This window comes from Cyrtonyx montezumae, unplaced genomic scaffold (assembly GCF_038088225.1).
Source record: "Cyrtonyx montezumae isolate F1298 unplaced genomic scaffold, pur_monq_1.0 scaffold_3, whole genome shotgun sequence".
Lineage (NCBI taxonomy): Eukaryota > Metazoa > Chordata > Aves > Galliformes > Odontophoridae > Cyrtonyx > Cyrtonyx montezumae.
Genome location: NW_027072034.1, coordinates 36,030,119 through 36,052,578, shown reverse-complemented (window position 1 = coordinate 36,052,578; position 22,460 = coordinate 36,030,119). Strand labels below are relative to the sequence as shown.

General features: G+C 37.7%; 1 protein-coding gene across 1 annotated transcript in view; it reads left to right on the top strand.

The window, feature by feature from the left end:
* Window positions 1-22,460, top strand: part of OCA2 (OCA2 melanosomal transmembrane protein) — a 170,568-nt gene that overhangs the window by 9,456 nt on the left and 138,652 nt on the right. Inside the window, 4 exon segments of the mRNA XM_065741233.1 lie at window positions 14,804-14,902; window positions 15,495-15,683; window positions 18,788-18,845; window positions 19,928-20,000. Coding sequence (XP_065597305.1) covers window positions 14,804-14,902; window positions 15,495-15,683; window positions 18,788-18,845; window positions 19,928-20,000 — 419 coding nt within the window.

Here is a 22,460-nt window from a genome sequence, read left to right as displayed (position 1 = left end):
TGAATGTCAGTGAGTCTGAGATAGGCAGAACCCAAGAACTTAGCAAAGCATAAGAAGAGGGATGAGCCCAGGACAGGGGCGGTTTGGTCTCACAGTCCAGTCAAGAAAGAAGTAATGCCAGTGTAACTGTTTTACTCATGTTTGTTTAATTAATTAATTAATCATGCTCTGTTTAAATAATTTACACAAGGTATCGGAGGTGGATGTACATTTCCCACCCTCCTTGCTCATCAAACTCCAAGACATTCTGATCTATGTTTTTTCTCTTTCACCACACCTCTGAATCTCTCTAAATCGTAAAACATCCATTCAAAGAGGAGATGGAAGCCAGATGTCTTAGTTTTGCAGTAAATAATCAATGTTTTTTGTCTTCCTCATGCTCCTTCTTTCAGTGATTATTCTGTTAAAAATATAAGGGTCTCAAGGAGAGAGAAAGGGTTTACAGGATACTGTTGTTCTGAGTAGTTAGGGTAGCCAGGTGAGAGCTGGGATGTCTTAGTTCACACTGGGTGTATGCCAAAAAATAATGCCACAGCTTCCTCTCAGGATTTACTTTTGGAGAGCTGTTGTTGGGAAGAGAGAGTTCTAAGAAAGGGGAGCGGAGAAGTAACTGGAGAGAGCGATTGAGAAATTGCAGAAGCAGTTGAGAAGGAAGAATGCAAGCCCTTGCATGAGGCTACAGAGAGACCCTGGAAAAAGCTGCAATATATTATGAAATAGAATGAGACTAGCATGTGGTGAACTGTGAAATGAGTTAGATAAAAGCAAGTTAGTGCTGTGGTTGAAAGCCAGGCTCTAATGCGATCAGTTCCTAGTTATGATAAAACATCCTAACTCACCCAACACTGCAGTTAACAAAAGACTGTGAAGGTCAGTTCCAAACTGAAATGAGCCAACAGAGTTAATAGCACTCCCTCTTTCCCCTGGAAGTCTTGCACTAATCAGTACTTGCAGCTGTTTTCAAAAAAAATCAGGCATTTGTCAGATATAAACTTGTAATGCCATAATCCCTCAAAAAAAACAAAAAAAAAAACCAAAAAAAAAACCCGAAAACCAGTTTCACTCTCAGGTACAAAAAAACCCCTCTTTTTTCCCTTCCCCTTCCCTTCCTTTTTTTTTTTCTTTCATGTTTTAGTACACAGTTCTGCTTGGTAATAGAGATGTGCTTCAGTCTGCCTAACATTTTAAATGTCTCTCCTATTAGAATTAATTAGCATCAGAGTGGTTTGTCCTCTTTCATTAGAAGCCCTGGAAGTCATTCCTCAGCCACAGCCAAGATTTCCAGGATAGCAGTGGTCATACATTTAAGAACTGAAGTTCATGCTAAATTGAATGTGGTTGATGGCAAAATAGATAAGTGCAAATGGGAAAAATTAGCCAGTGAGTTTAAAAAAGAAATATAGGGTCACAATCTGTAGTCTGGCAAATCAAAATATTTTTTTTCCAAAAACTGCTATTCATAAGGAGCTCAAGTGATTTACTCTCCAAAATACAGCAAAAGCTGATAAATGAGTCACCAAAATGCTTACTGACAGTGACCAAGCAAGCAATTCTCTGCTTGCTAAGTACTAATGGGACTTCAGGAGCAAACTGGAATAATTGTGCTAATGGACCAGCAGAAGTCAGACCACACAGAGCTCTGTCCAGAGCAGGTCAGTGCTAAGTCAAGGGCAGCACACTGAGCTGGTGCCAGGTCCTATCAAAAAGGGGTAGGTTCAGAAGTAATGCACTTGATTTTCTCTCTCTCTCTCTTTTTTTTTTTTGTTTGTTTGTTTGTTTTGCACATTTTATGATTTCTTTCAGCCGGGGTTAAATAGAAAACAGACTGGCAGTTAGGGAAACAGTTTTCAGAAATGCAGCAGAAGATACTGACTCAGTACAGCCTGTGAATTAGCATCGTTCAGAAGCAGCTCTGAAAGGCTGTAGGTTTTGCTCACACCTTCTGAGCTATTCCCTTCTCTGTGAGAGTCAGTGGGGACAGTAAACACAATCCATCTGCCAGTCACTTCCCAGTACCATGTAGGAGAGTTTTTGTAAGAGCTCTCTTGCCTGAAGTAAAGCTCTGGCAATGACAGAGTATGAAAGCTTTTGACTCAGACAGCCATGCTGACAGTTGCATTGAACTGCTATGTGTGGCTGGGAACTGCCTTTGCTCTTTGAGGAGGAAGCACTATGTAATTGATGAACTTAATGTAAGAAGTCTAATACTCAACAAATACAGAGCTTCCTTGAGTAGAGTAGGTAAATATTTTTAGTGACTTTTTCTGTCCACTCTTCGTGAGCTTATGCTATCAATTTTCTCTGCTGCTTATAAAATAAAGAAGTAAAAGCGGCTTGAAATATTCTTTTGTCTCTAATCGTTCTAGGAGTGATAGAAGCAATGCTACCTCCTCAGCCATGTCAATAATATGTGAGCTGCAATCCTCTTTAGGAGTTTATTGACAGCTGGTAAATCATGTAACCCTCTTAGAGTGAAAAGCAAGAACCTGAATTTAATGGTTCTGTCAGATAAAAGGAACAGTAAACCCAGAAAGGAGTGTAACAAAGAACACATACCTGTTTTCTCTGATATGTCTTTAATTGTATAATCTAAACGGCAGGGCTGTGCCACAGTATTACATAAATAAGCAATTCTGTAACATCTAGCAGCATGTGACTTCTTTGCCAAGTTGCCCTGTGTACTCTATGGGGTGGCTCTGATTGCTTTTTAGCCCAAGTCAATACAACCAAATTCTCAATGCAAAAGTGGTGCAATGAATTGTCCTAAAAAATGAGTTAAGCCAGAAGCTGTAAGAAATAGGGAGTAAAAATTTCGAACATCAGCTTGTGGAAAGCTATTGTTTTTAACCACAAATTAAGTAACAACATACACCCATTACAAATCTGTTCATAGTCATATAACAGTATTGAAGAGGATTATAGGGCCAGAAATATTTCAACTACACTATATTTTTTATGTCAGAAGACAGACTATCCTTGGCAGAAAAGAATGATAGGTTGTCAGAAATATTTGTGCGTATGGGTAGGATGCCAGTCACAATTCTGAACCTATTGCTCTGACAACTGAAGTTGAAAGAGCTCCATTAATGTCACTGGACCCGTCATACTTTTCTTCTGCTGGGACTCTGACATTTGTGAGGCAGAACACACAGGAGCTTTACATCACAGGCAATTAACAAATGTACAATTTAGAGGAGGACAGATCATTTAATTTTTGTTGTTGTTGTGTCAATCCAACAAATGTTTTATGTAGGATAGAAAAAAAGTTAATTTTGGCTCTTCATACTTGTCAAGCACTGTATGAATCTTGGAAGATTTAGGTCATACAAATGCCTTGATTTCAGAAAGTATTGACACCAAGTTCCTTATAAGAAACAGTAGTCTTTTACTTGTATACAGAATTAGGCACTAGGTGCCTATTCAGACTGCATATTATTTATTTGGGAACTAGATCTTGATACTGTTTCCTACATCACATTTGGTCTTTGTTTACAAGAAGGATGCTCTTAGTGATAGTTTAGCTTGTCTTGCTGAGATTACAGTGATTGGTCATTGACCAAAGTTAAATTTCTATATAAATAGCAATAACACCACACGGTTGAGACTCTAACCACACCTATTGCAATGAAGAAGAAATGTTGACAGTGTCCATCCTGCCTTTCTAAATCAGTAGCCTTTATAAAAGTATAAAATGTCTATACATTTTTGTCTTAAGGTCAGTTTTGGTATTTTAGCTCCACTACGCAGCAACCTGGTCTGGGGAGCCTGCTTTGTTGGGGGAGTTGGACTAGATGATCTCTAGAGGTCTCTTCCAACCAAAATACACTTCTACTTCTCATAGACAATTTTTTATAAATTTATTTCCAATTGTGACCTACTTTTAAGTGCCATGAGTTACGTGTAATGCCATTATTTGGGCTTTGAAGTTGTAAGGTTTTTATTTTTATTTATTTATTTTTTTTGTGTAGAGGAACAAACATTCTTCCATGTTGGTTCCTGAGGTGCAGAAGAGCTACCTACACGTAACTTCAAAGAATCATGACTGTTGCTGATCATCTTATTATCTCTCTCCTTTTGTCTACTTATAAAAAAACAGAACACTTTGTTATTCTTCTGCCTAAAGAACATACACTTCTTTTTCTTTGTGTTTCTGTACTGTTAGAGTACCCCTCTAACAAGAAGCAGTACTTTATTAATGCTATATCCAGATTTCATGCGTATGATGCATGTTTCAGTCTTCTGTTATTTGGAAATGCCCCTACCTTAGAAGCACAAACCTTTTTGATACTTACAATTGAACAACTGTGTGACTGGTTCAACACATAGCAAAGGACAGGCTTTGCTTTTTTTTCCTGTTGAAAATCCTGTCATTTATGTAATTTCTAAAATGCTGAGGAGTTTTTGCTTGAAAATTATTCAGGCATTATTTGTTTATTGAAGAAACAAAATGTAATAAACTTTATTCTATCTTTAAAAGTTCAAATTAGCTGTGTTCCATGACACCTCTACCAGGATGGGACCAGTTACAGAGATTCTTTGTCTCAATTCTTCTGCTCTTGGAGATAGGCACATTTTTTTTTTTTTTCCACCTCTATGTAGTAGCTTGGAGCCTTTTACCTTCATGAGAGGGAGAAGTTTTAGCAATGGGCAGCTGTGTCAGCATGGGGTTTCCCATTTTCTTCAGGTACTCTTTTCCTGGAGAATATTTCCATATCCAGCAAAATGGACTCTCTTCTTTGTTTTAATTCAGAAGCACAAAATGAGGGTTTATTTATGTAACCTCATGTCTGGATAGCCAGAAATTTTCATGTGGATAAAAAATCTGTCTACAGATCAGCATCCTATCTTTTTTCATGGTGAGACATCTTCAGATCTCATTGAACTCTGGAAGGGTGAAGATTTTTAGAATATGTAAGGTCAGGAGAAAGATGGAAAGGTTACAAAGTAAGAAAAGCATCACTTGATATACATACAAAAGGAATGCAGTGTCCAAGAGGAGATAAATTGGCATTTGTGTGATGGTAAGTACCACACTGCTATCTAGAAATATGCTACACAGTTAAACTGTTACTGGAACAAAGCTATCTGCAAAGTAACAAAATGAATTTCCTTCTGAACCCTGAAAGGCTACTTTTGCTGTTGTTGACTTTTTCATTGCACAGTAATATGTTCTTATGTGGAAAATGATTAAACCTTAAACCAGGAGAAAAGGAAGCTGAATTGGTATTGTTATTCCTTTTTCTCCCTTTAGGTGAGACAAGGAAATTCTCAGCATTTCTTTAGAATTCATCATTTATAATCCTCATTGGTTGAGTGTGTTTGCTGAATCTTATGTTTCAAAGTTGTCTTCTATTGGTACTGGATCAGAAATCTGTGTTTTAAAGTTGCTTGTTAACATAAATCAGAGAGCTTCTGTCTGACATTTTAGCCTGAAGTCCCTACCAAGCCTTTAAAGGCAGAAGAAAGCAGTAGCAAAACAGAACACAACACTGGAATAAACTTCCTGAAACTTGGAAACCTTATGAGTTAACATGTTACAATGCTTTTATTGAAGTATTGCTATAGGGAAAAGCATCATCTTTCTGAAAAAAAAATGGATTTACTTTTGGACAATTTAAAAAGTATTCTCCAAATATTGGCAGCAAATAGTGTATTGTTATCAGCAGCCTTTTTCTTCTGCCTGGCTTTAATTTATTCCTTGAGGATTTCCAGTTCTTAAATAAAATTTCTCTTATTCAACTCAAAGATGAATACAATGACTACTGATAAGGATTTACCCTTGTTTGGAAGTTACTTTTAAGGAAGGAAGAAATCATTTTTGGTAGAAAGTGTATGTAGGTCTTTATGTTCCTAAAAAAGTACAGAATAACTTCTATGGTGAAAAATCTTTTGTACCAAAAAGAGTTGTAATCTAAGAGCAAATTAAAAGTACATTAAAAAAGAAGCATGAAAATCAAGTCATTATAATATAGACATTATTTGTGTGAGGCTTACGCACTGTTTAGTAAGCAAACTCAATGTTAATTCTCCAGGTTCCCTGTGTAAACAACATGAGAGATGATGAGGAGGAAAATGATTTGAAGAGATTTGTCCTTCACTGTTTTACACTTAGCCATAATCTAAAAAGGAAATTTTAATACTTTCATTGTAACTAAAATAACAAAAAGATTAAATATGATTAAAGAACTTAAATTTTAGTGAAAAAATCCCATTATCTAATCAACTTGTGTTATTTCACTATATAATAGCTAGATCACTCCTACAAATTATTTTTTAATCTTTACATTTTCCTCCTGTTTTTTTCTCTGCCTACTCTGATTATTGTCTCTCATGTCCTAGCTTTGGAGAGAACTTGAGCATTTTTTGTGGCTCCAGAATGAGAGATCAGAGTCTAGGTAAAGTCCAAATTATTTGTCCTAGTTATGGTAATAACCTTCTCAAGAGGTGATCATGTTATTGAGAGAGGTTGTGGAGTCTCCTTCTCTGGAGATGTTTAAGACCTGCCCGGATGCCTACCTCTAGAGGTCCCTTCCAGCCCCTACAATTCTGTGATTCTGTAATTCTTTGAATATCCAGGCACCTCTCTGACCTGTCTTTCTGCTCAGGTTTCTGAGTTTCAGTTCCCCAAATTGCATCTTCAAGAAGCTCTGGTCAGATAGAAAGTTACAATGTAAAGTTGAGACCACTTTCTTAACTTTCTAGAGTATTGGAATTGCCTCATGACTATGAAAAATTATGTCCTTCTACCCCACCTGCTTTATTTGCCATAAATTCTGTTAGCATCAGAGTTGGTTAAGCTAAAATTGTGTGGTGAGTGCCAAAGAGAAAAGCTGGCATTTAAAAGCCAGGCTTGCAGAATATGCTGAAGTATTACAAGCGCAGCCATGCTTAAAAAGTTGCTGATAAATTGCCTCCTTGTAATGGATTCATTTTTCAGCATGTCCTGTGCTATTTGAGAATAATACCCCTTAACAGGTTAACTGTGTAATCCATAATGGAATTGGATTTTTGGAATTTGGACCTCTACCAATCCTGGCTACTGCTGCCTATTTCAAATTTGCAGCTTGCTGGCAGTCACTAATAGTTAAATTGTTTTGGCAGCACCTGCTCCTGAACTCTATTTTCTTCGGACTGTCCACCGTTTTTTGTATACTGCCTCCAGTGTCTTTTCAATTTTCTTCACTGAGGCAGAAAATAGAGAAAAGGAAACAGTAGCTACATTTGCTCTGTACAACCCCTCAGTCCTTTAAAGGGTGACCTTTTTGGATCTGTCCCATGTCCCTGCTAGATGGTCTTGAAGTCTGTGCAAGCCCTGATCCCTGTCCTAGACTCACTCCTGCTCCCTCACTTATTGCAGTGGAGTGCGATTTGGTTAGGGAGGTCACAGTCCTGCTGGCTTCACAGCTACTCTCTGGTGGAACAGACAAGTCATTGTGGCACCATGGTATTGGAGTGGAAAATGTAAGAGCTTAGTCCTATTCTTCAGTAGAGTCGGAGCTTCAGAGAAGCTTAAGGATTAAGTATTTTCTTTTAGCTCTATTCAGTGCAATGGGGTCCTGGTCAAACTATTCTGAAGTCTTGATGGAGATTTCCCCTGGCAGATGCAGCAAAGATTCTTGAGGAAAAGGAACTATCAAGTCCTGGAGGTATCTGAACATTTCATTTTACAGGGAAGTATAATAACCCTACAAAGCCTAATCTGATTAAAAAAAAAAAAAAAGAAAAACACAGGAAACATTCTATTTTCCAAGATATTTCTGAACTAGAATTGCCTTAATTCTTCAAACAGGTGAATATTGAGCAAGTAAAGGAGAAGCCATCTCTGTCACATTGTCTTGTGGGACATTTCTACCTCCCAAGGTCCAGCAGAAGGGTATGAAGTCAGTGCATAGCTTATGTCCTGTACAGGGGAACATTTATATCTGGGTCTAGCTCAGCATACATTTCACTGCATGTTTCTTAAATGTGTTGTTTATTTGCCTGGGGACTTGGCATTGCAGTTTCTTTGCAGTGTGAGACCTGTCTGCTAGCTGTGCCTCTTACCCTGACATTCTGTCAGGTAGTGCCAGTGCCACAGTTCCCTGGGGAATCCTGTAGAATCCTGCCTAATAGAAAATTAGGAAATTCAAAGAGAAAATGAGTCTGCATTAAGTAATGCTTTCACTGCTAAATTTCTATGACATCTTAATGGTGCATGCTTTTAAAGGGTTGAGAGGTTATTTGTTGATTTAGTTGAGGCTACATTAAACAGTCATCAGAAAATGTCTGGAGCCTGTTAAGAGATGTGAGCTGTGGAGTCTTTGATCCTTCCCTTGACAATTAGAGTCTCAGCTGACCATACTTAATTTCTGTGATGGGTACTCATAACATTTCCCCCGTGATGTACTATCACTGAAGACAAATCACAATGGAGGGCTACATTTATGTGTGGACATATATTTATGCATGTATATAATGATGGTGATGAATGTTTGTGTACAGCTGCTTAGTTCACAGTTAATGTTTAGAAGCTGAGTGCTATGGTTTTGGTCAGCACTGTTCATGCCCCATAAATACTGTCCAAAAGAAAATTTTATTTAGTATTAACAACTACCAAATCTGATGGAAGAATGTGTTTCAAATGTGGTTGAATTCTGGTATGAGGTTGCTTCCATGTGTTTTTCTTTCTTTTTTTTCTGTTTTGTTTTGTTTTCATTAAAAAACCAAGTTATTTTTATTTCTATTATGCGCTTGTTTACAGTTATAGTAAAAGTAATTAGTTCAGTACATATGACTTGGTGTGAGGATAAATGTTCTCTAATCAAAGAAGACAGTCCTTCTCAAATTAGTCTTTAGCCTATAACAATGCAGAAATGATGAATTAATGCCTTGCAGTTGTTAGCAGCCTCCTTCATGATTAATTATCTCTCATATTCTTATTCAGGTCTCCTCCTGTAGAAAATTTAGATTAAGTTTTTATAAGTTTTGTTATAATCTCTTGGCTTTATAGTACTCCAGAACTTTTGTATTAGAAAACATTTCATCCTTACAAAGTTTTTAGTGACTATTAATTCAGGAAAGCATGCTAACTTTTTTTTTTTCCTGATGTAATTTTGCCTTTACTGTTTTCTACAATTAATTTTTCAGTAACTTACATTCCAAACTGTTGACAACCTTGGACAATACTTACACTTCCATATGCAGTTCTTCTTCCATTCTGACCCAATTCCTTTCTGCAGAATTATTAAGTGAGAATTATTGCTTTCTGTTGTCATAGAAATAACACTTTTTCTGACACTTGAGTGCACAACTTAGCATATGGCAGATGAGGCATTATATTTTCCAGTATTTAAAATGTATGCTTTTTATTATAGAGAGTGAAAACTTAATGCATTGTGTTAGCATGATTAATCCTTTCAATATGAGGCTAAATAATAGGCTCCAGCAAAACCTAGTGATTATTTCAAGTCTTTGCCAGCTAACTAGGATGTGTGTGATCTCTTTCTTCCTAAGATGCCTGTGGGTTGCTTGGTTCTTTTGGTGTACTTGAGATTAAAAGGTTGCTTATTGCTGAATGATAGTTCCAAATACAAAATCTTCCTTTTTCTTTCATTCAAAATGGCATGCATTATCACATTAGAAATAACTTGAAAAGTCAGTGTCCATGTAGTCAAAGTTGCAGGTCTGGTGCTCAAGGGCAGGAAGGGAATTTTCAGTGTGGACTTGATCCAGAGTCTACTGCAGACTTTGGAAGCAATCATATGCAGTTAATGAAACATGGTAGCTGGTTGTAGGTGGAACTTGTAACACTTATCTGCCACAGATTCTGAATAATTTCTGAAGAGTTGTCATCCCATTAAGTAGGAGCAATTGGAGACTCCCATGTCTCTCCCACATCCCTCTTCTGCTCTCCTTGTGCCTTTTTGTATGGCCAGGTCAGGGGAGCCTGCTTTTCTGTAAACTTCACAAATGAGTGTCGAAGACTGGTCACCTCTCTGATGAGAAGCTGTAATGAAGTACAAATGACCACCAGAAAGTGTGAGATTTGCTTTTGATTGGAATCAGTAGCTTATTGTCAAATTGTGGGGGCTTCTACAATGCCCTATGTTTTGCAATGTGTAAATGGGATCATTTTCCAGCTGCTATCAGACAGTTGTGGCTTTATCTGCAGACACTTCCATGACTTGGTAGAACCTGCTATATCTTCTGTGTTATGGACAGCCCTTCTATGACACTGGTTTCCCTCTGGGTTACTATGGAGACAGTAAAAAAAATATAATTCCTTGAAAAATTAGCAATGGTATGACTTGGATTGCAAGGAACAAGTTCAGAAAATGCAGATTTCCTGAGAACAAACCCATGTTCCTGTGTAGTGAGCCAAAATCTGTATACTAGGCTGTCACAGCGTAGCTAAGTGGTTAAGAACACAATCTTCTGTTTGAAAGATTTAATTAAAAGAGAAAAACCTTGCCCAGATGAAACAAATTTGAGAAGGAATGCGATCACACCTCCAGCTAAGAGGGGCAGGACTTGTTGTTTTTCTAACATCAGTTCTACCTGTATCTTTCTGTATGGGTGGTGCTTTACGAGTCTTTGAAAGAATCCTTATCAAATACATTTTCCAAGACTTTGGTTGCTTGAATGCTTTCCAATTTTATGGAATGGTGACTCAGAAGAATTAAAGTGTTTCTGTAGAATTATTTTTTTCGATTTTCTCCCATCCTATTGGAAGGAAAGTGAGCTGGAAATGTTTATTTTTTTGTGTGAAGTTCTATCTGTATGTGCATATAAAAAAACATGAAAAATTCAATTATTTCTTGCCTTTTCACTTGATGTTTAAAATGTTGATGACTGCTGACTCTGAATCATGAAACAAAAATTAGTATCCTGCTTACCATCTCCTCACTTGCATGTAGTATAAATTCAGATCAGTCTTTTAATCCTGAAAGCAGATCTATCCATAATGTACTAACAGGTGACCTAGTGATTAGTTTCGTGATAAAGTTGCTGGATTGATTGGTAGAGATAAATCGTCACTTGCAAGTAGGCAGGAACAAATTTTCCAGCTGTTTTGATCAGTGTAAACTGATCACAGCTTTTGAAATACATCACTCTGATTTCTTTTCCCTTATTTACACAGCATCATAATTGCCAGCTTCTTGCAGTAGTGAGGAACTGTGAGAGTGATGCTGATAATTTTTAGGCACTTCAGACTTGCTTCTGTCATAGCAAAATGTCTCTAGGCATTCCTAGGTTTTGCTTGCGAGAGATCTAAAGCCGATGACCAAATCCTGCCTCTTTGTATCTTTGCAGAAGTGTGGAAGACAAAACAGAGGTGTTCACATTAGTCTTTCCATTCAGGGATGACTCTCACTGTTATAGTCTGTGCTACTCTTTCATGATGGTTTTTTCAACTTTTCTTCCTAGAGCTTTCAGCCTTTGAGAGTCTTTTACAACCTAATTAGCATTATTGTTTATATTACTCTCATACTCTAATTAGAGTAATCAAATCATTGGGGTCTTGAAGCTCTGCTCCTTTTCCTCTAATTGTTTTTGTTTTGTCAAGCCTGACTGTTTCCTGTTGCTTACTCTTGTCTGTGTGCAAAGCTCTGCAAATTGATATTGTCATGTACTAATGGTTTTCACTTTATCTGAATAACCTTCCAAGTTTTACTGTATTGGCTGTACTTGCCAACCTGTGAAGCTCTATGTGAAGTTCTCCCATTGAGAATTGTAAGAGATACACTGGTCAGTGGGAATAACAGATGCATAGAAGAAAGAGGGTGATGTCTCTAAGTAGCTTTATGGATTATTCAGATTGGATGTTAGGAAGAATTTCTTCTCAGAAAGAGTGATGAGGTATTGGAACAGCCTGCCCAGGGAGGTGACATCACTGTCTCTTGATGTATTTAAGGAAAGCATAGATGTAGTACTTAGGGATATGGTTTAAGGACAGTACTGATAGTGGGTGGACAGTTGGACTAGATGATCTTGGGGGTCCTTTCCAAACAGAACGATTCTATGACTCACTTCAGATTTAGTTGTTTAAATTTTCTTCTGCTAAGACTTGGTCATCTCCTGGTTGCCATTGTTGTAACTGCTTTGCCCTTGAGCGCTATTTGAACAGTGGTCACTCATTTGTGGTAGCAATGAATACTTTCTGTGCACTCTCAGTTAAGGAGCACAGTATGTCGGCTCTCGTGTGTCTTTTGAAGCTGAAAGTATGTTCACTTAAGCTTGTCTAAACAAACTTCCACTTCTGAAATTGCCAGTGCCTCTGTGCTACTCCAGCCATTCTGCTATCAGGACTTCATCTAAGTAGTGGGAACCTGCTGGGTTGAAAGCGGTTTCAGAATTGTTTCCAAACTCACGTATGACTACCAAGCAAATGTGTATATAGAGAGAGCTTGATCTTCTGTTTCACCTTCTGCTTTCCTTTTCTCCCATGTGAGAAGCTGTTTGTGAGCAGACCCTGCTCTGCACCCCCAACATACCTCAATGTTGCAGTGAATGTGATGGGTTTATGGTAGCAGAACACTGTCCTTGGCCCTCACTGTTGCTTGAATATAGGGATGGTCTTATGTATGCATACGTGTATGTTTATATGTATACACACAGATAACACAATGCAGTGCTGGTATCACCCTTCAACAGTGAAGCAGAAGATGGATATCTTTATGGAAAGTTTTCTGGTTACTGCTCTTAGATTTTGCACATGTTCTAGGAGGAAAAGAAGAAAAGTGACTTTGGAAGGCTTAGCAAATAATACAAGATTAGATCAGAACAGTATATAATTCATATTTCTTGGAACCACTATATATTTTTTGTTTGTGTTTGTCTGTGTAGCAGAATCAGTGAATCAGTCTTGCATCAGTTACATTTCTGAATGTACACCGTCAGATTTTTTTTAAATATGCCACCTTTGGATGCAGATTTCAAACGTAGTGGAATGTCAGGATTAGCCAGAAACACATTGGCAATGCTCTGTGAATGCATGCTTCAAGTCCTGATGGCGTTTTTACTATCCTTATGGATTTCATTCTGTGAAAGCACTATGTAATCTTTTCACATGGCTATGGTAAGACTAGAATAGCACTTGCCTTAAAATATCAGTTTGTCCACTTAAAAATTCTGTATGAATGATGCTCTCCTACTCAAAAAGGAAGCACTTCAATTACTTTGGAGTATGCAGTCATCTCTTGGCAGATGAAGTGTCAGTGCAGTGTAGCACCTGAATTCTAATCTGTTTTGCATTTCACCTGAGGTACTGGATAGTTCAGTATATGTTCTCTTTCATAGAGACTGCAAGTGCAGTACTTAAAGCAGAGTTTGAATGAACCACTTGTGGCCACTCTTGGCTAAAATAACCATATTCATTTTCTCCACACCTAGCATGGCTTCTGAACTGGTAACACAATTAAACAAGCAAGCTGAATCGTTAACAGAAGTTTATTAGGATCACAGGATGTCTGAGCCTGGAGGGGTCCCCTGTATAAATGGCCCACCCCCTGCCCCAGCAAGGCCACCCAGTCCCCAAGGAGGAAACCCCACAGCCTATGTGACACTGCTTCATCACCTGCAAAGCACAGGAGTGCTCCTGGTGTTCAGGGGGAACCTCCTGTGACCCAGTATGTGCCCAGTGCCTCTTGTCCTGACCCTGGACACCACATAGATGTGCTGCTTGGCTCTATCCTCTTTGCACCTTCCCATCAGGTATTTATAGACATTTATGAGATCTCTCCTGAGCTTCCTCTTCTCCAGGCTGAACAGTCCCAGCTTTGTTAGCATTCCCTCATAGGAGAAATGCTTCTGTTCCCTGTTAATTTCTGTGGCCCTAAGTCTGAACTGGTCACAGTCCAGTGATAGCACAAGACTTTTTATGTTCCCTTGCAGCTCTTGTGACCACAGCATCTAGGCCTCTGCAGTAGTAATGAGATCTGTATATTTGCTGTATGTCTAAAAAATTTCTTTGGGACTTTCTGGTGATGAGAGCCTGAAGTTATGAACTGTATGAATTTAAGTTCATCTAAATGATGTTTGTTTAAATGGGAAACATATCTGGAAAAACCACGTCTTGGAAAGTGCTCTAAATGGCTCAATTATTTCATCTCTCTCAAAAGCCTGCCCCAAAGTTAGATCCCTTTTGTCATTCTTGATTCTCTTCAACTGTTTCTTAAGCTTTGGGATATATATATATATATTAGCAAGTGACTTCTTAAATATGCTAAGCTGCGGTATGGCCAGATATACCTTAATCTCAGTATCTTAATTATCTGCAGCACCAGAACAAAGACTTGCCAGAAACTTTTGGAAGGAGCTATGCTTCAGATAAAGCTTTCTTCCCTAATGCAGAGGGTGATGTGGTTGCTGGAGTGATAGAGTTACTCTGGTCCATGTTCCAAATGACAGAAATTATCCTTTATTTTATGTTTTTATGTAGTATGCACACACAAAGTTACATAGAATGGCATAGGTTGGAGTATATCTTACAGCTCTTATGTTTGTTCCACTGTAAATTCAGTTTTGTAAAACGTGTCTAAATGTGAATTATTTGTCTATTGTCCATCTGGCATTTGGAGGGAATTTCAATTACTATTTTTGACATCTCTTATAGGATAAGATAAATTTTGCTCATGCAGTCAACCATGACTGTAAAGGAGTAACTACCGTAACTAATTCAAACTTTGTGAAAACCTCAAGCTAAATGAATACCATTACTAAATAATATTTAACTAGTTAGATGAGCTTGTAGCAAATTATTCAATAAAACCATAGGGAATCATTGTACTATAGACTTACAGTTCTTTTTTTTTCCTCTCCAAAGATACCACTTCAATTTTTCCAAATTATTCAGCTCAAGGTCAAGAACCACTTGCTTTACAGAGAAGACACCACTGCTGAAAGTTTCCTCAGAGGAAAGTGGGTGAGTTACTTTCATTTTACTCTAAATACTTTTTTTCCTAAGGTCTTTTCTATTTAATTGTGCATGGTTCTTTCTTATATCCTGACACCAAGCCTAATGGGAAATAAAGTGGATGTCAGCAGTTGCGAGCAGAGAATTACTCTGAAGTAGTTTGAGTGGAAAGAAGGAGCTATAAATGAGATGGGGAATGATGTAAGGTCGCAGGTCAGGTTGATTAGAGAGACCTCAGGATAAGCAACTGCAGGTTGCTCTCATTTTCTTCATATTGTGTTATATTAGGTACACTGCAACACACAACAAAGCTGTACGATGGATTCTTGTGGATAGTACACCAAATTCAGAGGCATGTCTGTGATGCTTCAAAATGTCAGTTCTTCTGGGTGCACCTAAACATCACAAGACTTTTGCTTCTCTGTCAATCCAGTTGTGCCATCAAGGGGAGCTCAGTACTCTATACTGAATAAATCTCTATGATTTTTTTTCCCATTAAAATATATTACAGAGAAGCTAAGCATATGTAAGGTCAGTTGCATCTCATATTTGTTTAAATAAACTACTGTTTTATTTTCTCTTTACTGAAAATGTGTGACAGGTTGCAATGCATGGCTCTTCACAATCCAGATTTTACCACAGATGATGATTCATGGGACAACAGCTCTGCAGAATTTGAACAAAGATTTCATCTGGGAAGTGAAATGACCAGTTTGTCTAGATCTGCTTCTTCTGAGAAATATGAAATATTGGACAACCTTCACATCAAGTTCAATTTATCAAAGATGAGGTCTGAATTCAAACATTACTTTATTTACTTTTTAAAGTTTCAGCAGTTTTAGCTTTTAGTATAGATGGCTAGAAAATGATATATTTTCTGCAAATGAATACTGTAACACTCCTTATCTAGGGTAAATTTTATGACTGATAGCTTATAAGTAAATACTGATGAAACTGATTACAGCCCCTATCCACTGATCAATAGCTCTTTGCTCTTAGAAGCATTAATCAAGTCACCTATTTTAAATCTGAATTGAATTAATATTTTATTGCTTTCAACATTTTAAAAGTCTCTTGGCTTTTCCACAGTTTTATTTTTCAGTTTATGTTTCTTTGATGAAATATTTATCTGTAATTGAAATGTATCTCTCTTTCTATATATATAAATATAGATAGATAGGTGGATAGATATACAGTCTTCTACTTACCTAAAAATGTTTCTGGAGTCATCAAAGTAGCTTTTCTTGAATATGCAATGCAGAATACAACTAAGAACTTTTTTGTCTTTAAGTATATTAATATATTTCCCTCTTCATCTCAAAGTAGTCTTTTACTTGGTTTAGGCAGGGATGAAGTTGAAATCTTTTAATGTGTTGAAAAATATCAATGTAATAGGAGCTTAAAATCAAATGTTCTCAGAATTATAGATAGGAAAATAGGATTATAGGTTGGAAACTTTTTAGCCTCAGTCACCAATTCTCTCTGCCACTTCCAGATTTTGAACATTTCTTCCTGCTCTGATTTGGATTGCTAATTACTCTGTAGTTTGCACAGAGCCCAAGCGCTTCATGCCCCTATCAACATGTTGATCCATAGAGCCTTTTCTGATAAGAAATCTAGGACTCTTTTACCAATCTGTATGTTGTCTTAGCTCATCATTTCACAATTGTTTTCCTTCTCTCATTGTGCATATGGTATTGTGTGGAGTGCCATGCTCCTGCATGCTGCTGAACAAATGAAGCAGGAAAATTTCAATGGCTGCAATTAGTGCAATATGAGCAGATGTGAAGAAGTTTGGCAGACGTCTTTCTTCACGCTTTCTGTATCTTTCTCTGGTAGTTGATGGAACAAAAGCATTGAGCAGGAGAGTAAAATCAATTGTTTCTAGTATAGCATACGTTTAAGGGGGTAGTGTATTTCTCTGGCAGAACTTTCTGTGAAATGTTTTCATTGCTATAGCGCTGGTTGTACATGTGGAGCCAGCTCCTTAGATGTAAATCAGTGTAACTCTGCTGAGATAATAAATGGAGCTAAACTGCCTGACATGCAGATCAGTCTAAAATTCATTTAGTTTAGAACAGGGAGTTAAATCTTTCATAGATTTATATTTCATGCATTTTCAACTGAAATCAAATAGGATTGTGTTGGAGGCATACATCACTGTAGAGTTTGGCACGCAGTTTTTACTTGCATTACTGTGCCAGATTAGCACTACAGAAAGAGACAGATTGCAAAACACGAATGAGTCAAAGGCTCATCACTTCTCAAATGTAAGATGTTAAAAGTGCTGCTTCCTTAATAAAAAATGCCATGAAAACAAAACAGAAGGGAGGAAAAGATGCTTCTAAATTCTATGTTTAATAAAATAACCACTTCTAAAAGCTTTTTTATCACATCTTGTCAACTCCTTGAGATGAGTTTCTGTTATTCACAGACAAGTGGTTATGAATTTATAAAGTCTTAATTAGTGTTTCTTGTTTTCTTCTGTGTGTTAAAAACTAGTTATTGCTGTTTCTTTTTTTTTTATTTTCAATAGTAATTTGAATTATTATTATTTGAAATGATAATTTGGAAGGGTAAACAGAAAATGCTGAACACATTAAAACTTAACCAATGTGGACTGGACTTTAGTAATTCATAGCATAACAAGCTCTCAAAAATCTTGAAACAGCTGTGAAGATAGGGAGAATAGACAGGTAGGATAGGTGATACATGACTAAGATGGCAGTGTTTTTTCACAAATCATACAATAATGAAAGAAGTTATCACCTGTGGGGTGTTGATAATGGCTTTTGTTGTCATTCCTCTTTTTCTGAAACTCTATTATCCTCTTCCCCATCTGAACTTGTTTTCAAATAGGCAAGGGCTAGCTGGTGCTTCTGGAAGCCACCTCACTGACCTTTTTATCTTCCTCTGCCTTCCTAGATGTTTATCTCAGTACAAAGTTTTGCATATAATGGCTGCCACTTGCATCTCTTAGGGTGTTGTGGCCTCTTTGTAACAGTTGGAGCATGGCATCATATTTTCATCAGCTACTGTATTTTTTTCTGCCTTCTTTTGGAGAAGTCTAGTGAGGAAGGGATGTTGCTTTTTGTTAATGATCTTGATTTAGGGACTTACTTGCACTGTGATTAAAAGTTATTTCTGACTGTCTTCAGATTACTTCACTTAAATATTTTGTTCTAAAACATCTGTCAATTGAGTTATTTATTGCAATGCTTCTTTCTTGACTAATTATCTCAGTAACGTGAAATATTTTTCTTCTTGCTTGTCATCAGGCTTAAATAAAACCTTGCATTTATCATTCTCTCAGAAAAGCAATATTTTAATGTTTACTTTTGAAAAAAATGGAGTGAGAACATCAATGTCTTTAGTTAGCGTAGGGGTGTGATAAGGGCTAATAAACAAAAAGAGTTCTGTAAATTTAGACGTCTATGTAGCATTTTGATAGGCAACAAGAAAATAACAAAGGAGTTGCCTTTTATGGTGAAATTAAAAAAACAACAGCAAAACAACAGTAATTAAAAAAATGATAAATCTTAATATTTCTTACTTGAAAACATAAAGTCTCAACGTTTGAAATGTTTCAATGTTAAGGTGGCTCCAAGTCTCGACATCAGCTCATGCTGCAGCCTTCACTCAAGTTTCCTAAGGGATATAACTTCCCCCTCATTCAATTAGAGAAAGCTGGCAGCAAAGTAGGGACAGTGAGCCCTTCTAGACACCAACGTTTCTCATGCCTTTATGTAATGTGATGGTGTCTGTGCTCTAAAATGGCATGTTATCATTCTTAGATTCTCAACATGATATTTCTGAAATGTAGGGCTATTAAGAAAATAGAAAAGATTTGTTTTAAAATAACTGTGTTGTAAATATATGTTTTTTACATTTCAGATGCTGTCTAAAATTCCTGAAAATTTCAGTCCTTTTTATCTTTGTAGTTGTCTGTTCTGTAAGTATTGAATTTACTACTTTTTTCTTCTTCTCTTACATTTCTTACAACTAGCTGAAAATGATATTTGGTCTTTGGTGATAAAATAATGTCTTATGAGTGCAGAACACGAAGGCAAAAAACAAAAATACTGTGCTGATCCTTATGCTTAAAGAGACGATGGCTCAGTGCACTGGCATTCACCCTGGACAGTGTTGGAGGCAGTTGAGTTTGAGGAGGGAGCTGAAACTCAAATTTGTGCGTCCTCAGTCTTGACTTTAGAATGGTTCTTCAAATACCACTTAAAACTTTGGAAATATTGTTAAATTTTCCCCCTTGGCAAAGTCTATATCTCCTCACATACAGCCTTTTGAGCAGCCATTCTCTTGTGGAGAATACTAAAATATATAAATTTTTTTCAGGAAGTCTACTTTCTGAATGGCTGCTGAAATAGGGCAATTGGGAGCAGTTCCCTCTAGTGAGTATTTACAGTAACTGAGAGTAAGCAAGTCTCCCCCAAAATTGATGACTGAAAGGAAACTCTAGAAGAAAGACGGGGGAAGAGCTCTGAATTCTAGGAAGATCACATACCCAGCATGTCTTTGAAAAATCTATCCCATTCTGTTTGTTCCTTCTATTTTGTTGTATTCTTCACTCACTACTCTGTGATCCTTTTTTCTTCCTTTGTTGACCTTGTCTTTCTCTCAGGATTATTCTTTGGCTTCTTTTGCTGAAGACTCCAGGAGAGCCTTTTCTTGTCCTGTCTTTCACACTCCTCTTTCCTTTCCTTCTGCCCTTCCCCTAGAAATGCTCTTACTCTTCATCGTACCTCTCTCACTATATAAGTTATTTGTCATTTTTGGCTCCTAAGTTTACACATCCATGGTGTCTGAAGAAACTCTCAGATAAAATATATTGAAAACGTGACTTTGGCACTAAGTTCACAAAGGGAAAATTACTTGTCTTTGACATGTGTACCTGAGCTGCTTTTCGTCTTTGAGGGAAACTTCCAGAAAATACTGAAAGCAATCTTAAGGTTTAATGTAGTGTTTGAAAGTCCTTAAGTTTCTGAGATAGGGTTAAGATATTTTTTTTTCCTCTAGGTTTTGTTTGGCATTTATCCAGATCAACATGTGTCCTGGAGGATGTTGGCTGTCTCACCTATGGAAACCTTCTGTATCCTTCCTTCATTGGAGAGAACTTAAGCTTCATGAATGAAGTGCTCGAAATACTGTTTTCCTTCTTATACCCAGAGAGGATTCAGTCTCCTCAGAGCATAGTCTGCCCTTAGATGTGTTCTTTGGTGCAAATTACAGTTGTGCTCCACATCCAGGCGATGATGAATCCTCTCTGTGGAGCCTTGTGGCTCCCATCCAGTCCTTATGGTGAGTCTCTTTGCATGAAGCCTGAAGTTTGAAATGCCAATGGGATCAGCCTCTAGAAAATAGCCATGACCATGCCCTGTACAGGCCCATGGCTGCAGGAACTACTCTCCAGGCCAGTGAAACCTGTGTTTGAAAGGTCTTTGAGGGTTGAGCGTGATGAGCATTCAGTTAGTAAGCAATCAAAAACTTTTGCAAAAAAACTACATTTCTTGTTTCCAATATATTTCTACTTTTATCAGTTTTGTCTGCAATTTCTTTAACATTGAAAGATAATTCAGCTATGGATATATTTTATGAGAATCTAGAGGATGTCATGTTTTGAAAAGGTGCAGTAAGAGTTAATTCTTGAGAGATTCATTACTCCCATTTAACTGGACAGGTCCAAAGCTTAAAGTAGGAAGAGTCTATTTTAAACAGCTTTGTTAGCATTCTCAGTATTGCAAATAAAATGCACAGTATTACACAGCTATTAGTAGGGTAGATGAGGAAGAAAAGGTTAGTGCTTGAAGGAAATTTCCAGTGTGAAGTAGACATTTATCTGCTTTTTGGAAGTGAGCAAGTGAACATTTAGTAGGTTAGTACAAGTTAAACTTCAACACTTAGCTCCCATCAATATTCTGTTCATGCTGGTATTTTTTTAATCCTCGATGCTTTTGTTGGAATGCCCAGTTTATATGTATGTGTGGTCTAGAACAGCAACAGGACTGTGATGGCTCAGTCGGCTGAATTAGAGTGTATTGGCTGCAAGTCTTTGAGTTCAAATTTTAGTCAACTATCATAGCATAACTTGAGGATTGGATCTCTTCTCACAGATTTTGGGTTGGAACCATAGCTGCTGCATTGTGAGTATTGATTCTTCAACTGGTTATTCTTTTTTCTTGTTTCAGGGAGTGCTGTTGGGACTGGAATATGAGTGCAATCAATACTTTATTCCATGTTTCAAGATGCTTTAGCCAAGTAGCTGTCAGACAGAATATAGCATTCTTTCTATTATCTGACATACCTGGAGCTGAAGCTTCTTTATGTCATGTGTGTTGAAAACTAGATGTTGTGTCCTTGCATTTCCTATTCCCTGAGCTGGGAAAATATACATGATAAGCAAACAAGTGATCCAGAAAAGTCATGCTTCATTTTCAAGGTGGTGGGAAAATTCAAGCAGAAGGATGAAGGATAAAAAATTGTTTCTAAATGATGTTTGGAAAAGATGTGAGCAGTATTAAGTGTCATCTCACCATTGCTACCAGTCTTTGCTTATGCAGACATAAACTCACATGTTTGTGTCACTTTTTTACATGGTGAAAAACCTTCTGGCTAGGCTTGGATAATGCTAACCATTCACTCAGCAATGTTGGAGGTGTGATTTATGCTGGCTGACAGACTGCAGTATTCTCAGCGGACGTTAAGAGCTACTCTGAATGTCTACAAGAATTTAATGGTAGGCAGACAGGTGTGCTGCAATAGTCCTTGTCACAGAGCCCTTAGAGGTTGTATGTGAGTATGCTTTGGGTGGAGAAGTGTCTTAGCTCATGTGATACTAAATTATGCTAATGAATACTCTCTGCTTCTTGCTCATATCTCAAGAGCAGCTGAAAAGTGTTGAAAAGTTACTAAGAATCATTTAGTTGTTTTATTTATTTTTAAAAATCCTTCATCTCATTTCTATGCATTTCCAGCAAAGCTCATGCTGGAAAATGAATTGTGTATTCAGTATGTTCACTCTCATGAATATGTCTGCATACACTAGAAAGGGCTATGGCCAGTGGTGTGAAGTCCAGTTGCAGGCCTGTACTTAGCAGTGTTCCTCAGGGGTCAGTGCTGGGTCTGGTCCTGTTCAACATCTTCATCAGTTACCTTGATGAGGGGATAGAGTCCACCCTCAGCAAGTTTGCTGATGATACAAAGCTGGGAGGAATGGCTGACACTACCATTCAGTGAGACCTGGACAGGCTGGATAGTTGGGCAGATAGGAACCAGATGAGGTTTAACAAGAGCAAGTGTAGTCTTGCACCTAGGGAGGAATAACTGCATGCGCCAGTACAGGTTGTGGGTTGACCTGCTGGAGAGCAGCTCTGAGGAGAGAGACCTGGTTGTCCAAGTGGACGACAGGTTGGCCATGAGCCATCAGTGTGCCCTGATGGCCAAGAAGGCCAATGGGATCCTGGGGTTGCATTAAAAAGAGCATGGCCAGAAGGTCAAGAGAAGTGATCCTGCCCCTCTACTCTGTCCTGGTGAGGGCTCACCTGGAGTACTA